Source organism: Pseudophryne corroboree, chromosome 1, assembly GCF_028390025.1.
Source record: "Pseudophryne corroboree isolate aPseCor3 chromosome 1, aPseCor3.hap2, whole genome shotgun sequence".
Taxonomy (NCBI): domain Eukaryota; kingdom Metazoa; phylum Chordata; class Amphibia; order Anura; family Myobatrachidae; genus Pseudophryne; species Pseudophryne corroboree.
In genome coordinates this window covers 1,161,302,155-1,161,318,654 of record NC_086444.1, presented here as the reverse complement: position 1 = coordinate 1,161,318,654, position 16,500 = coordinate 1,161,302,155, and the positions used below count along the sequence as shown (strand labels likewise).

At 43.1% G+C, this 16,500-nt stretch overlaps 1 protein-coding gene across 10 annotated transcripts in view; it reads right to left on the bottom strand.

The window, feature by feature from the left end:
• The window catches only part of CTBP1 (C-terminal binding protein 1), a 957,378-nt gene that overhangs the window by 120,939 nt on the left and 819,939 nt on the right, over positions 1-16,500 (bottom strand). For all 10 annotated transcript variants that reach the window (XM_063924924.1, XM_063924926.1, XM_063924919.1 and 7 more), the window contains one exon: positions 1,309-1,463. In XM_063924924.1, the coding sequence (XP_063780994.1) occupies positions 1,309-1,463 (155 nt within the window). The remainder of the gene's footprint in view (positions 1-1,308; positions 1,464-16,500) is intronic.

Here is a 16,500-nt window from a genome sequence, read left to right as displayed (position 1 = left end):
TATGTATTAAAAGGCAGTCCGTGGAGAAAGCAGAGATTTATCCAGCGGCGCCTTTGTTTACTCTTAATAACACAGCCTCCATAGCTATGGCAGCGAAGCGCGGCTGTAACTTACCAAGAGAAAAAAGCATTTGTAAAAAGGGTAGTTTAAAAAAAAAAAAAAAAAATCAACGAACAACATACAAACTATGCAACGGTATACCACATCTCTATAAAGAAAGCAGCGACATTTCTGTAACTCAGGTGCAGCCTAATCAGTGCAGTCACGCTGCGGAAGCCATGCTATCCTCCTCTACACTGAGGAAAACTGCTTCAATCGAGGGATGTCGCGGGTCAGTGAGAAAGAAAGTGAATATGTGCACATCTATCTCTATCTATGTTTTAATGCGTTTATAGCATAACTACTAAAGAAACAGAACATTTGGATCAGCAACAATAATACTGCTCTGCTATAATGTGGTCACAATTTACAGTACTATTGTGAATACATATTAAAGACAGATTGCACACAAAAAAACTTAAAAAAAAAAAAAAAAAAAACAGTGGACCATACATTTTAAATTGGGTCATATTTGTCCATACAGAATTGCTTTTCAGAATGGTTTGAGAAAACCTGCACCTTTCCTATGCCCTGTGCTGACAGGCAGATATGTTCTGTCCGTGTTTTCCCTCACTTTTATTAAACCTTTTCTTACGAGCATATTGTGGCTGGTCTCTATATAAACCACACCTACACTTGGGCCCAGATTTATCAAGCCTTGGAGAGTGATAAACAGCACGGTGATAAAGTACCAGCCAATCAGCTCCTGTCATTTTTCAAACACAGCCCGTGACATGGACGTTAGGAGCTGATTGTTTGTTACTTTATCACCGTGCTATTTATCACTCCCCAAGGATTGATAAACGGGGGCCTATGTGCCTTAGACACAGCGTGGGGGGAGATTAATAGAACCTTGTAAAGGGGACACATTGAGGTGTTGCTATGGCAACTTATCAGATTCTAGCTTACATCTATCTAGTACATTCTATAAAATTAAAGCTAGAATCTGATTGGTTACTACAGGGAACACCTCCAGTTGTCCACAGCTGGGTGACGGGACAAGGAAGGAGAGAAGCATAAAAATACTATATAGACAACAGGCCTACTATAACATGTAAGCACTGGGTATATGTACTACATAACCGCAGCAGTAACGCCAGCCGCCTGGGTAAAACATTTCCCTGTCTCACCAAACGTTCCAGCGCATTGTACAAATGAAGAGGATTCACAACCATCTACTGTAAAGTACTAGAAGAATGTCTGTGTTACCTTCTCGTGGATTTCTTGTGTGGACTGCGCGTCGCAGAATGCTACTGTGGCAACATCTTTGAGGATGGGCATTTCTACCGTACAATCTCTGCCGTCCAGCAGGGCCACTAGGGGCCGCGGGTGCATGGGCCCATTCATAATGGGAGGTCGAATGCCTAGGGAAACAAATGAAAAACAAAATTAAGCTTATGTGTACAGAGAAGCAGCGGAGCACACGGAGCAATGATGTCCTTCAGAGACAGGTTCATCAGTGTTCTTGTAGGGGAATAACACCAGAGAAGACATAAGACGGTTTACAGGTAATAATCATTTATTTTACTTGTACATATATATTTGCTGTGACCTTCAGCATACAACTACAGAATACGCAAAGCAGCATTAACCAGTAACACCATTAGGAGATGCCGTCATCATGTTTGTACTCAATATGAAAACTTCCCTCTCTTCTCAATCTGGGATCTATTCATGAAGCAGTGAAAAGAGCGGAGAAGTAAGCCTGTGGAGAAGTTGCCCATGGCAACCAATCAGCTGGTCTGAATAATGTTATAGTATGCAAATTATAAATTTGACTTCAATGCTGATTGGTTGCCTTGGGCAACTTCTCAACACTTTTCACTGCTTCATGAATAGACCACTAGTCCTTAAACTCTCTGAATTGTATCTAAAAATATAAATACCCCATAACAGATTGGCTTTATTTAAGTAGAAATAAGCCAACCTGGACACGTAGAAATAAGCCAACTTGGAGACGTGAGAGCCCTTACTGCAGGAGGCACAGGAGAGAAAGGGATATACAATGGTGAGATAGACCGCTATGGCAGCCACATATTGCAGTGACTGGAGGAGAAATAGGCTAAGTGGAAGGCCAATCCTGAGGCGATTAGATTAATCCAGACAGATAATTACAAGTGTGTGAATGGCATGTTGTGTAACCCTCTGGACATCACTAGTGACAGCGTCTGTATGTTTCACTAAAGCAAAGTCAGCACTTTTAACACAACCTCTGCAGGGTGCAGACACCAATACATCCTGGCCTGTTGTAATTAATAATTACGATTGATTTGTGGAATTAAAAAACTGATCATAACGTGCACAGGTCCCTGAGCAGCCTCCTGCAGCTGACAAAGGTTTTATTTTTTTATTTATTTTACTATTACTTTTTTTATAAGGCTTCCAAACTCAATTAAGCCCAGCAAAGACCATTCTGGAGTTGGCCAATCTAACCTCCCAGGACGTTAGGCCTTCTCTCAGCAACCAAGGGTTCCCAGACTTTAAAAAAGCAATAAAAGATATTTGACTAGTAAAATCAGGGGAAGGCTACAGGAAAATATATAGCTCCAGGATTAAATTTCCATGGTCATGAATATCACTAGGAAATGGAAGTTGGACGGAACTAAAACAAGTAAGACAAGATTGAAGTGGAAGACCCGAAAAGAAAACGTGTGACTACAGGGACTATATCTTTGCATACACAAGTGGATGTACTGACTGTCGTGCGATTCTGCTGCCATTGTGCAGTCCCTATAGTGCGAATTCTCCATGTGTAATGGTACCATCACACACCACACCATGTGTCTGAGTGGGCTTGGTTCAATAGACCTACAGTAAGATGGTTTATAGTCAACAGGTCAACCCCAAATGGTCGATAAGGAAAATGTTGTCAGGTAAAAGGTACACAACAGAAAAAGGTCAACAGGATCAAACGGTCGTCAGGTTAAAAAGGTTGACACATTAGTGCACTGCGTCGCTTGCCACACTTCGGATCAAGGTACCTTGCTCCACTACTGCTGCACAGGTTAAGGTGGCCATCCACTACTCAGACTTGTCTGAACTGCAGATCGCATCAGATTTCTCTTGAACTCTCCCGGGAGCGTCCCGGGAATCGGATCAGACCCTGGCTTTAATTTTCATTACATTCACTTCAGATATATCTGATGCAATATATCATGTGCCAGATCGCATCAGATATATCTGATGCACACATGCTACATGCGATTGATCTGATGCTGCTGCTGCCGCTGTTCCCCCTCTTGGTGGGTGGGAGTGGTCAGGGAGATGCCAGTCAAGTGACGCTTCAGATGAATCTGATCAGATACATCTGAAGTTAAAAAAACAATCCGATGTGCACCTGTTTTCTTCAGATTCAGATAAATAGTTGGGGCAGCCTCAGAGATCTGTAGTTCAGACATATCTGACACGGGAGTGAGCATTGGATCTGAAGAGCCATCCAATGTGACACTTTTCTTCAGATATGACGGTCAGATGCATCGAAATCTGAAGAAAACTGCCCAAATTTGACTAGTGGATGGGGGCCTTTACTATTCCCAATTGTAGTCCACGTGGATGGTAAACGATAAAAAGATGAAAAACGTATTTTAAACAAGGGGGGAGGGGGGAAACTGTGTCGACCATTGCGTAGTCGACCGTTTGAACCTGTCGACCTTTTGTAGTGTCTACTTCTTACATGTCGACCTATCATATTGGCCTGAGTTGAGGTGATGGTCACTTGCAGTAAAATACACCTGGCTGAAGAACAGAGAACTAGGAGTAACTGACAGGCAGTGTGAGTTTATACACAGGTATAGTATACATGAAATCAGCAGCTATTGCTGGGCAGTCATCATCATCATCATCATCATCATCGCTTAGCCCATGCACTACACTTTCACTACTTCCCCACAAGCACGCACATTTTTTTAAACCTCAGAATTCAAACAAAGGGTAACACATAAACATGTATAGTTAACGCCTCAGACTTCACCCAAATAAAACTAAAATGACATACAAAAAATCTGATTTAAAAGAAAAAAAAATGCCATTTCGACATTTTATTTTCTTACATGATGGAATCATTATGGATATATATGGTTATTCTTTCCACCGATTAACAAAAAATACTCTGGTGTCAAGTAAAAATAATTATAGTAAAAAAAAACAACTTATTTTAATACTTTAGCTCAGTGGTTCCCAAACTTTTCTGAATCAAGGTGCCCTAGAGTATCAGAATTTTTTTCTTGGCACCCCTAGGCCCAGAGTTTCTTATTGAGAAATTCAGAAACAAATATTTAATGAAGTAAATTGTGTTTGTATGTCATCCTTAGGTTCGATTGTGTGGTAAATGACAGGATTTACTTCTGTTTATGACTGGCAGCCACCAGCACTGGTTTTGCCTATTACATTGACCATAAATAATCTGAATTAGTCCTGGACCACCAATCCAAGGCACTCCAGGGTGCCACGGTACACAGTTTGAGAACCACTGCTTAAGCTACAATTACAGCTTCTACTTGGGGAGAGTATTTATCAGCTTTCAAAGTTTTGACACTGCAGTTTTCACTGAATCCTTGTAATCTTTCTCAAATTCCACTGGTTGGGGGATCACAGATGAACAGCAACGATACAAACCATTTCAGATTCTAACCAACCTTGTGGGCTGGAGCTATGTCTGGAAAGCTCCACAATTTTCAGTTTTGTATTTAAGCCACTTGAACACAGTTTTTGCTGTACTATTTGGGTCATTGTCCTACTACTGTATAAGTATTCTCTTAGGCAAGGGCGTAGCTACCATAGGTGCAGGCAGTGCAGATGCTATGGGGCCCAGAGGTGAGAGGGGCCCACCTTCCCTGTCAAAGTTACATTTGTTATATACATTTTTCGCCATTGGGTGGTACGTAGGGGTCCTTTCAAACTTTTTTCTTGGGGCCCCTGGACCTGCTTATTGTAGTGTGGTATAAAATGAACTGGAGGGCATTTTAATGTTATATAATATGAACCGGGGCACTGTAATGTGGCACAATATGAACGGGGAGCACTATATAGCATAATGTGAATTGGGGGTACTGTGCGGCATAATGTGTACTGGTAGCTCTGAATTGTGACATAGGGTGAACTTAAGCACTACTACGATTCATAAAAAAAAACTAGGGCACTACTATGGGGTATAACATTAAATAAGGCTCTACTATGGTTCAGAAAATGAACTAGGGCACTATTATAGGGCATAAAATGAACAACTGCTGCAGAGAAGTGTCTCTCTAGAAGCATTGGTACGTGGCCCCTTCAAAATGTTGCTATGGGGCCCACAAAGCTCTGGCTACGCCCCTACGCTATGGGGCCCACAAAGCTCTTAGGTCTACTCCTGCAGATTTTCCAAAATTTGCCTTACATCTTGAACCATGTTAACTTGTATGTTTAAATATTTTCCATCCTGCAAAGCAGAGAAGAATCCCCATAGCAGTATACTCCAGATGCAGTGCTTCACAGGCACAGTGATTTTGGATGATCTGTAGCACTAGGTTTGTGCTAAAGATTGGGTATAATAGAGGCCAAAAAATGTTGACTGTTGGATTTGACAGATGGTAGAATCTTCGTCAACTTGGTCTCCAGAATGTTCTCTTGAAAATTCAAAGCAAGATTTTTTTCACGATTGTTTTGATATTGTAAATTTAAAAAAAAAGATGCAGATTTGTGAAATGCCCTGTCTAACGTCCCATAGATTGCTTCTCCTATGCAATGGAAGAGTTTAGGTGTGACTCTTCATTACACATGTATCCTATTTTATTTGGACTGTTCTTTGATCTTCATGATGAAGCTCTTGTTTGGTAATAAATCAATCAACAGACAGGCATAATTTTTTTCAGATGATTTAAAAATAAAACGGATAATAGTCAACCGGTGTATAACGGATTATATGACCTCTGAAGAGAACAGATTGCAATAGGATCTATTTGTATCTTCACAAAAGTGATTAATCACAAAATGGAAAATAAAAGGAGCATTCAGATTCTATTATTTGACATTGATGAGTATTGAGTGCAGATCAGTGGTAATAATTCAGGAAAAAAATCCAGTTTCATTCCATGATGTCATTTTTTTTATTTATTTTTATTGAAAAATGCATAAACGGGTAAGTACTTTTTATAAGCTTGTACATGTAAGTACAATAATGTTACAACCAATGAGTACATAAAGCAAATAAGATGACGTTAAAAGGAAGAAAAAAAAAAACATAATTATAAAAACATAAATTTTACATGTCGTGTTGCAGGCAGCCAAATAGCCTGATTAATATGATTAACTAGAACATTTACCATTAAACTAGCTTTACATACTCCACATTTTCCATCACTCATTCCAACGGGAAAGTATTTAAGGTCAGAAGCTATGTTTATAAATTCTTGCAATCTTTACACTCTAAATTCCACTATAGCATAGGTGTGGCATGTCCGCACATCTCTTATACCCGTCATAGGAGGAGACTGCAGAATAAGATTTTATCCTGGAAGTGGTAGAATCCCCTTGTCCCCTCTGATCCACCCAGCAGGTCCATTACATACACCCATCCTTTAGCCGAGGGCAGATAATTAACGGTTTCGCCGAGGATGTCATAAACCGGCCACAGAGGTCATTTGGTTTTCGGATGTAAACCTGCAGGGTTTGGTTACATGTAACAGAACATGCTCACACAGGATACAGCACACCCAGTGCCACAACCTTTTCCCTTCTACTCCTGAACGCCGGCCAATTCCTTGAACTTTTCCCCTTTTTTCTAACTTTCCAGTTACTGTTCTGAACTCGTGACACCTCTGTTCACGTTTCCAGACGCTATAATCCCCACATCCTAGGAAACCTAAGCAACGTATCTAGTAGACTCTGTACCTTGAACAGTACATGTTGTGTCTGTGTAAGGATGACGGATCATGATTGGGCAACTGTAGTTCTTAGAGGGGAGGCGTGTCACGTTTTCTAAAAAGTACTGTACATAAGTTCTCCATAGTAACCAATCAAAGAGAGTCTTCTCACTTTATAGAATTATACTTGATAGATGCTAGCGAGAAGCAGATAGATCGCTATGGGCAACTTCCCCATTTTTATAATAACACAAAAATCTATTCACGCATATAAATTGCACATATTCAGTATTTGCCCTAAATAAAAAATCCTTGGACATTGGATATGGACGGTTTCACAAATCCAGGGCTCTGCATAAGAATACATATAGCAGCCATGTCTGCTGCAGTACAGGAGCCACCAATAACTGCCAGGACTGGCAATACCCCTTTTACACAGGCTCGTAATCCCGGGTAGACCCATGTCGGGCCTCAGTGGAAACAGCCACATAAAAAATAACCCGGGTCCAGTGACCCGTCAATCCAATGCGGGAACCGAGCAGGGTTGGACACCGGTAAGACCCATGTTGGGGGCAGTGTAAACGGCTAACGCGGGTCATCCAACTGGGGCCCGTTTACAGCAACGGCAGAGCCATACCTAACCAACCCAACATGACACAGGTGTCCTGGAGGTCCCGATAAGCGGATTTCCTGGCGCTTGGAGATGATGTCCTCTCCAAGCGCCCCCTTAAAGACACAGCACCTATGTGCACTGTGAATGCGGGTCAGCACCGCAATGTAAACAGGGTAAATCCCATGCCTGATCCAGATTGGAACCGTGTCCCTAATCCCGGGTCGGATCTTGGATTTTGGTGTAAAAGCGGTATGAAACGTCACAAGGAGAAGAAAGTGCCCTGGAAGCATATCCAGTAATACATCACTGCTTAATAGTGACCCACAGTCCAATACAATCTCTCTTATTCTCTGATGACCGTTCTAGCCACCTGTTTTATTCTCTGAGCTGGCAAGTTAATATTTAATAAATAGAAGGTAAATGATTGCCACTAGAGAGCAGATAAAGCAGAATAAAGACAACTCTCTCAGTCGTAGTCAGAACGTGGAACGACCAGCCAAAGAGATTCAATACAGAACATTAAATGAGGCTTACTGTCTCCTTAAGCACAGCCGTGTGTTATTCTGGAAAGGTAAACGCCAATTCTTCATTGCACTTATTCCTATGAGCGGGGGCTTACTCGGTTACACTTGAGATATTATAGATAAACCGTAGATACCAGTGAGATTCATTGTCTAGATAAATGTACAATTATATTTACATTAAATAAACCAAAGATTAAGGCGTTTTGAATGAAATTTAAGATTCAATGGCAGGTGAAAGTGATAAGTGTCCACGTGTTATCACCTGCAACTGAATTCCCCCTAAACCTACAGTAAATTACAGCATCACTAATCAGTGCTTCTTACACTCCGTTTTTAATGGATTTCCTGCAATTACCATGACAGTGTTGCAGCTACTGGCCGAGTCTCACATGCTATACAGTATTCAGATTTCAGAATCACGGCAGATTAATAATATCCTTGCCATAACATACTACTGTCTGAATAAAACCATCTTACCTGGGAGCAGATGTGGGCTTGGCATGCATAGTACAAGTCATAAGGTCACATAAGAAGATTGGCCACACAGCTATACTTACATACCTCATGATAGACGTATTACAGCAGGCATGTCCAAACTGTGCCCCCCCCCCCCCCCCCCGCTGTTGAGAAACTACACATCCCAGCATGCTCTGACACAGCTTTAGCATTCTTTGACAGCAAAACTGTGTCAGGGCATGCTGGGATATGAAGTTTCACAACAGCTGGAGGGCCGCAGTTTGGACATGCCTGCATTACAGTATCCATTACTTAAGTCATTTTATATCGTCATAAATGTTAGAAGCTGTCATCTTACAATGACCTGTACCTACGCCAATGTTGTGTGGAGCATTTCCCTCTGCGCACGCAGCCATCACCCACAGCACAAATAGGCCACACTGATGCCAGGAGATGCCCATCTGACTGGGCAGAGCACGGAATGCCCTCATCTTATCCAATCTGGCTGCTGATGTGAGAGATCTATAGTGTCACTGAGTGGTCCTGATGTGAGCTGCCATTTTCATGATATACTATATATAACCAAATGGAGAGAGAATTGACAGCATAGGAAAGGAATGAGTTAAACATCTTGTGAGGGGTGGACCTAGCTGGAAGGAAAGTACAGCCCTTTGGGAAAAAGGGAGGGTTAGTATATATAGGGAAGGATAGACATTTTGTCTCTCTCTTGTTGGTGAAATTGCCTTGTGTATTGGGCCGCCCAGTTTTGGCCGCGCAGGGGGCGCAGATGTTTCCTAGGGCTCGAGAAGTTCGTTGGCTTGGTTGGTAAGGGATGATGTGGACAGAGTGGAGAAGTAGACTAGTGAGTCAGGCCAGCAAGCATGTTAGCCCTAGGGTGTTGGTTGTCCATTTAGGTGGCAACGACCTGGGGAAGAGGACTTCTTTGGAGATGCGGTGGGCCATGATACAGGATCTGGCAAGTTTGGCCGCAGCAGTGGACCAATTGTATATTGGTGTTCTCCTTGATGGTGCCAAGGTTGGGTTGGCAAGGTGTGGCGGACGGTCGCGAAATTGAGGGGGCCACGCAGAAGGGGAATGGACCACTTGTATATTGGTGTTCTTCTTGATGGTGCCAAGGTTGAGTTGGCAAGGTATGACGGACGGTCGCGAAATTGAGGAGGCCAGGCAGAAGGTGAATGGGGCGGTGGCGAAGTGGGTTGTCCCACGGAGGCCAAGTGGTTCGCCACCCTAGGATTCAGTCAGAGACAAAGTCACCTTCTTCGGCCTGATGGTGTGCATTTATCCAATGAGGGGATGATGTTTTTTCCTGGAGGATCTGTTCCTAGGGTTGCTGGAGTTAGGGTGAGGTTATGGTGGCGGTGCGAAGACTCTGGGAAGGAGTCTTTCGCTGTTGGCGGAAAAGAACGGCAGTTGGTGGTTGTATGGTAAGCTGTAGTGATTTACAGTTTGATTTGGTTTAGGTGCACTCACCTCCATCGACTTATTGGCCGCTTGACCACCCGTCCGGGAAGGCAGCGGCAGGGCACCCAGGAGCGGTGGGTAGTCACTGTGGGGGTGGAGTTGTCACCTATTACCGGTTTTTGATAGTTGTAGTAAAATTAGGATGGTTTTGAATTTTTAGTATTTTACGGTTAATTTAGGTTAGTAGAGCCGTTCTTTTTGCTGCCACCATATGCCGGCTGTATCGGCATCTTAACAAAGTTTTCATTTACAGGTTTGCTATGGTTAGGGTCAAATAAATAGCTAGCAATTTTTCTGCCAAATTCAAGTCTCCGTGTCTTTATTTATTGGGTTTAGAGGTAACGAATGCTTTACTTGGAATGAACGGGTCCACCAAATGTCACTAGGATGTTTAGGAGAGAGAATTGACAGCATAGGAAAGGAATGAGTTAAACATCTTGTGAGGGGTGGACCTAGCTGGAAGGAAAGTACAGCCCTTTGGGAAAAGGGGAGGGTTAGTATATATAGGGAAGGATAGACATTTTGTCTCTCTCTTGTTGGTGAAATTGCCTTCCCGCCCTGTTGGTAAAGGTTTCTGGCACGGAGTGCCTTGGCATTAAATTGTTGGCTGGTTTTATCGTTGGCTATTTATTGGCGGAAAAGAACGGCAGTTGGTGGTTGTATGGTAAGCTGTAGTGATTTACAGTTTGATTTGGTTTAGGTGCACTCACCTCCATCGACTTATTGGCCGCTTGACCACCTGTCCGGGAAGGCAGCGGCAGGGCACCCAGGAGCGGTGGGTAGTCACTGTGGGGGTGGAGTTGTCACCTATTACCGGTTTTTGATAGTTGTAGTAAAATTAGGATGGTTTCGAATTTTTAGTATTTTACGGTTAATTTAGGTTAGTAGAGCCGTTCTTTTTGCTGCCACCATATGCCGGCTGTATCGGCATCTTAACAAAGTTTTCATTTACAGGTTTGCTATGGTTAGGGTCAAATAAATAGCTAGCAATTTTTCTGCCAAATTCAAGTCTCCGTGTCTTTATTTATTGGGTTTAGAGGTAACGAATGCTTTACTTGGAATGAACGGGTCCACCAAATGTCACTAGGATGTTTATAGGATGCGAAGTCAAAGAACTTTTGTTGCTGCATTGCCAAAGGATAGGCCACAGGTTTGTAAATCACCAGCCACCGTCACCCAACTATACAATCTGCACTAGTACACAAACTCCCAACACCCATCCCTCCGATCTAATCCACTCCCTGGCATCAACAGCAGTACATTCTAATGTTCGGTACACACGTTCAGGGTGATGACCCAATATCTGGCTGAACGCCCCAATACTTGCATAGCAGTGTATGCAGGAACGTTAGCCAAACTCTGCTGCAACAATCTGACCGGGAGATCCAGATATTATGTCCTGGATAAATTGCAATGGCCGACCTCCTGATCCCCTTGAAGAAAGTACACAGGGAGCTATAAATAGCTCAGCGCGTACAGGGCGTTGACTGATCTGAATATCGTTGAGGGGATCGCAGCGTTTATCTGATCTGCAGAGAGATCTGCTAAGTGTATATCCAGCTTAATACAGGTGCCGACTACACAGAGCTGTAGTTAAAGCTGCCAGGTTGCCGACACAGAAGATAATTTGAAGCAGCAAAGGTTCTGCAGGTCGGTGGGCTTGGTGAGTAAATGGCTGGCATTTTGCACCCCTTTCATGGTGCTATTACCACATTGCTCTCACTGAATGCACTGTGCTGTAGGATATTTTGGACCTCCAGAGGGTTTAATAACAAAAGCACGCGCGTTTCACTGATAGATAATTACATGGTATTTCGCTCAAGGAGTTAAAAAATTACATAAAATAGAATTTAAAAAATTGCCAGATTCACTGGAAAGGAAAATAGGGGGGAAAATGGAAAAATAAAGACTGGTTGACTGAGATCAGGCCAGCAACAACAGAGTCGCATCCAAACACAACAGGAACATTCTTGGCTGAACTTATGGTACATTTAATCACAATAAAAAGAAAAATAAAGTCGCATGAGAGAGTAAACCACCAGCAAATTGTGTGTTCACAGGCCAAAACTGGGAGGCAAGCTGCAAGGACAAGGGATATTTATCAGACCGAAAAACAGTGAGGGCCCCATTTACGATGAACCATAACCCCTTTATAGAGCTCGCTACGGGGCACATGGCATACGTCTTGTATTCAGCAAGCAGCGGTGAGATTAGTTTAGCTCTGTTTGTGACCGTTGTGCTTACGCCATCTATCGGGGACCCAACAAAAGCCTTCCCGGCTTCAGTGACACCTTCCAGGGTTTGCAGGATCCTAGCGCAATGCACATTAACCAGCAACCAATGCTGGTGACACAGGAGAGAACACCGCAGAGAAGAGGGACACCCAGGGACTTAGCCAGACAAATACCGGTGGCATATTCATTAGTATCGCGTTGATACAATACTGCCAGTAATAAGTAACAATAAACGGAGACTATCATTGACTAAATTGAGTAAAAGGCAGGCTTAGAACAGTGTGATATCCCAACTGTACTGTGGCGACCAAACACCAACTCATAACTTGCACCAACACAATACTGTACATTAGTAGTACTATGGACAATTTATTTTGTTAAATTCACGTACTGTATCTTGAGGGTGCTTTAGATATGGCTGAAAGAGCTTAAATAGCCAAAGATGAGTGCTAACTCCGCTTCAATGCATATGTCTGTTACCTAGGAGGCTACAAGTCAGTTATCTGACTTCAGCCATTTGGAGGTTTCCTCCTCTTCCCTGCCATTCCAGGGAACCTAAATTTCACGGACAGCAGCAGGGATAAAGAACAGCATTGCCTACTGATGTACTAACACATTCACTGTACAAGAGACTTAAGAGAGCAGAAAGTCTGAACATTTTTTTTTTATTGATCTAACAAAGACAAAAATAAACGCATAAAAGAGAAAAGGAATTTGTTGACCAAACCCCGGATAAGCTATTTTCTGCCTAATTCAATCAAACTATAGAGATTCCCAAAAATTGTGGCTTCCGCGTCAATGTTTTCAGAACCTCACAAGGTTTTTCCATTCACTTTAATGATAAAGAAATAAGGGGGTCATTTACTAAGTAGTGATAAGAGCGGAGAAGTGAGCCAGTGGAGAAGTTGCCCATGCCAACGAATCAGCACTGAAGTAACATCTATAATTTGCATACTATAAAATTATACAGAGCTGCTGATTGGTTGATGGGGCAACTTCTCTACTGGCTCACTTCTCCGCTCTTATCACTGCTTACGTGCAGCAGGTGAAATCTGAAGGAACGAAAGACGACCAGCAGGACCACGCATCGGATTGCTATCGTTTGGGAAACTGCGCGATTTTGAACGATTTATCGTTCCGATGCATCAAAATCGTGCCATCGTCCCTAAAATCGTCCTAATGTACGGCCAATTTTATTTCACCACAGTTCAGTTTAAAATGAAGTGTATCCTGAGGATCTATGGGCAATATTCAGGTTTTATTAGCAAACAAAAAAAGCACACTAATGGGCAAAACCATGTGCACTGCAGGGGGGACAGATATAACATGTGCAGGGAGTGTTAGATTTGGGTGGGGTGTGTTCAATCTGAAATCTAAATTGCAGGGTAAAAATAAAGCAGCCAGTATTTACCCTGCACAGAAACAAAATAACCCACCCACATCTAACTCTCTCCGCACGTTACATCTGCCCCACCTGCAGTGCACATGGTTTTGCCCATGAGTGTGCTTCTTTGGTTTGCTAACAAACTTGAATAACCCCCCAATGTCCATAATAGCAGGTGTGCTGGGTATCACCCCAGTGGTCTCTAACCTTCTTAATTCCCTTGTTTTCAAACCCCCGGGGAGGGTCAGGAAGAGCCCCAGGGCAGGGATGATAGAAATAGGATGGAAGGGGACTGGTACTTTTTGGGAATCCCTTTCTGGAGAGACACCAGTCCGTGCTGTCCGGCCTGTTCCTCACAGACCACAGATCAGTGACTGTAGTAATTTCTTAGGTTGAGAAAATGATCTGCCATTTATGGATCAATGTACTGATCACCACATATACAGTATACATCAGTGAAGAAAACAAAGAACAGCGTTTGTCATTACTTGCGCAAAATGACGGAATAACAGACGTGAGAGATATAAGGGTTACAAAAAGAAAAAAATGTGTGATTTCTCCTTGGCAAATGGTGTGACACTGCTTTTCTCCATTGTTCTGCTGAAGTGTAGACTTCTCACCCATTTGTAAGTAGAACAATTACTCGCTGATAATCTGTGGTGATATCAAACATGGAGCTCATGCAGAAATACTGAATTATATTTCAGAACACGGAGAGTGGGGAAAATTCATAAAACAAGAATAAAAAGACTCTTAGGGGTTTAATCACAAAGTTCCGGGTTGTAATTCCCTGCGCTTCTGATTGCATTTATGGGCGATATTTAAAAGGGCGATGCTTTTACATGGATAGGTGTTACTAGAAAAAGTGCTGGGTAAATAAATTCCTTAGAGGCTACAAGGAATGAATGCTGCAATCTCTTCCAGATGAGGTGTTACTATGTAGAGGAGGACAGGGTGCCCAAACATTATGCACATTCAGGGTCGGGATGTACTAAAGGGAAAATGCGCATTTTCGTATGTACTAAGACCTGGCAGCCGCGTTTTCGCCCATGAGGGTATCGCCATCTTTGGATGGCGATACCCTATAGAAGCCTATTCTCTCCGTACTTGTGTAAGTTTCCTCCAGGTACTCCGGTCTCCTCCCACAATCCAAAAATATACTGGTAGGATATTAACCTGTGTGTGTGTGTGTGTGTGTGTGTGTGTGTGTGTGTGTGTGTGTGTGTGTGTGTGTGTGTGTACACATGTGGTAGGAATATAGATTGTAAGCTCCACTGGGGCAGGGACTGATGTGAATGGGCAAATATTCGCTGTAAAGCGCTGCGGAATATGTGTGCGTTATATAAATAAGTGATAATAAGTAAATGATAATAAGTCCGAGTTTGGCGGTCATGCGGGATGCTGGCCGAACTCGGACGTTTTTTTAAAGGGGCAATCATGTACAAGGATAAACCATGTCTTGCTATTACATTTGTTTACTGGATTAGACTGCCACCACATGCTGAGAAGGATTCCTGTCGCACTGGGTAAATAATAATGCAGTGTGTGTGAAGGGGAATCATCTAAATGTTCATATTCCATCCAGACTAAATATAAAACGACACCAGATGCTGAGCTTGCACCGCTAGGACAGGAAGTGCGTTCTGCAAGTCATCTGCAGACTCCCTCCATGTCTCAGTCTCCGCACACCAGCACATTCCCGCCATCACCCGGCAATTTCAATTTGCAGCGCCATGAGGTCACCAAGGCCAACCACAATACAGAACAAAGACACATTGTGTGGACGCTGCGAATACGAGTTTGCCTCTATACATAAATACACCGTACAGCTGCCCCAACACTGGCACCAGTCTGCCCTCAATTTGGTGAAGATAGGACGTAAATTCAGAGATTGGGAACATGGGATATGGTCATTAGGTCGACCAGTATTTGTCAACACAGTCATTAGATAGGCATGTACTAGGTCGACATGGAAAAAAAAGTCGGCTCTGTGGGGCTGGTCTCTTCAAAGTGCTGCTGGGATTTCTAAGTGAGTTGGAAACAGTATAAAGGTGAGTTAGAATACAGATAAAGGTGAGTTTTTTAATACACAATCAGGAACACACATTTACAGTACCATTAAACTTCTGGTGAGACTGCAAGGGGCTGACCTTGTGAGTGAGTGAGAGGGTCTCTTACTTGGAGTAGCAGAGGGGCTGTGATTGTGCGGGTGTGAGGGGCATTTTTTATTTTTTTTCTTAGCAGGAGCTGGAAGCCGAGTGAAAAGGAGGAGCAGTGAGCTGGTACAACTGCAACTGCTAAGTGGAGTATAGGTGCCGCAGGTGAGAGCACTACGGCTGCATAAAAGAGAAGGACCAAGAACCGCACAAAGATAGATAAGTATAAGCCAGCTTAATTATTGTATAAATGAGATTGTTTGTCTTCTATTTTTTATTTTTGCTGCTTTTTCTTTGAGTGTAACAGGGAGTTAGACCTTGCAAACAATATGGGAGGGGCTGTGATTGAGGACCTCACTCAGTGCATGTCGTGCAAGATGTATGCACACCTGGAGCTACCGGCCCAGTGTGATTACATCTGCACGAGGTGTGTGCGAACGGTTGCCCTAGAAGCCCAGGTAACTGATCTAGAGCAAACCGTTACGCGACTGAGGGAGATTCACAATCTCGAGCGTAGTTTAGACAGAACGGTGGAGGAGTTGCGGGAGGGGTCACTGGTAGAAGAGGATGATGATCAGGTAGCCAGTTGGGTCACAGTTAGAAGGAAGAATAAGAGGGGGAGGCACGACATCTCCGAACTATCAAACCCGAACAAATTTGCCCGATTGGACGAGGAATCGGAGGATGATAGCGAAGAAATGACGGTGCCGGAG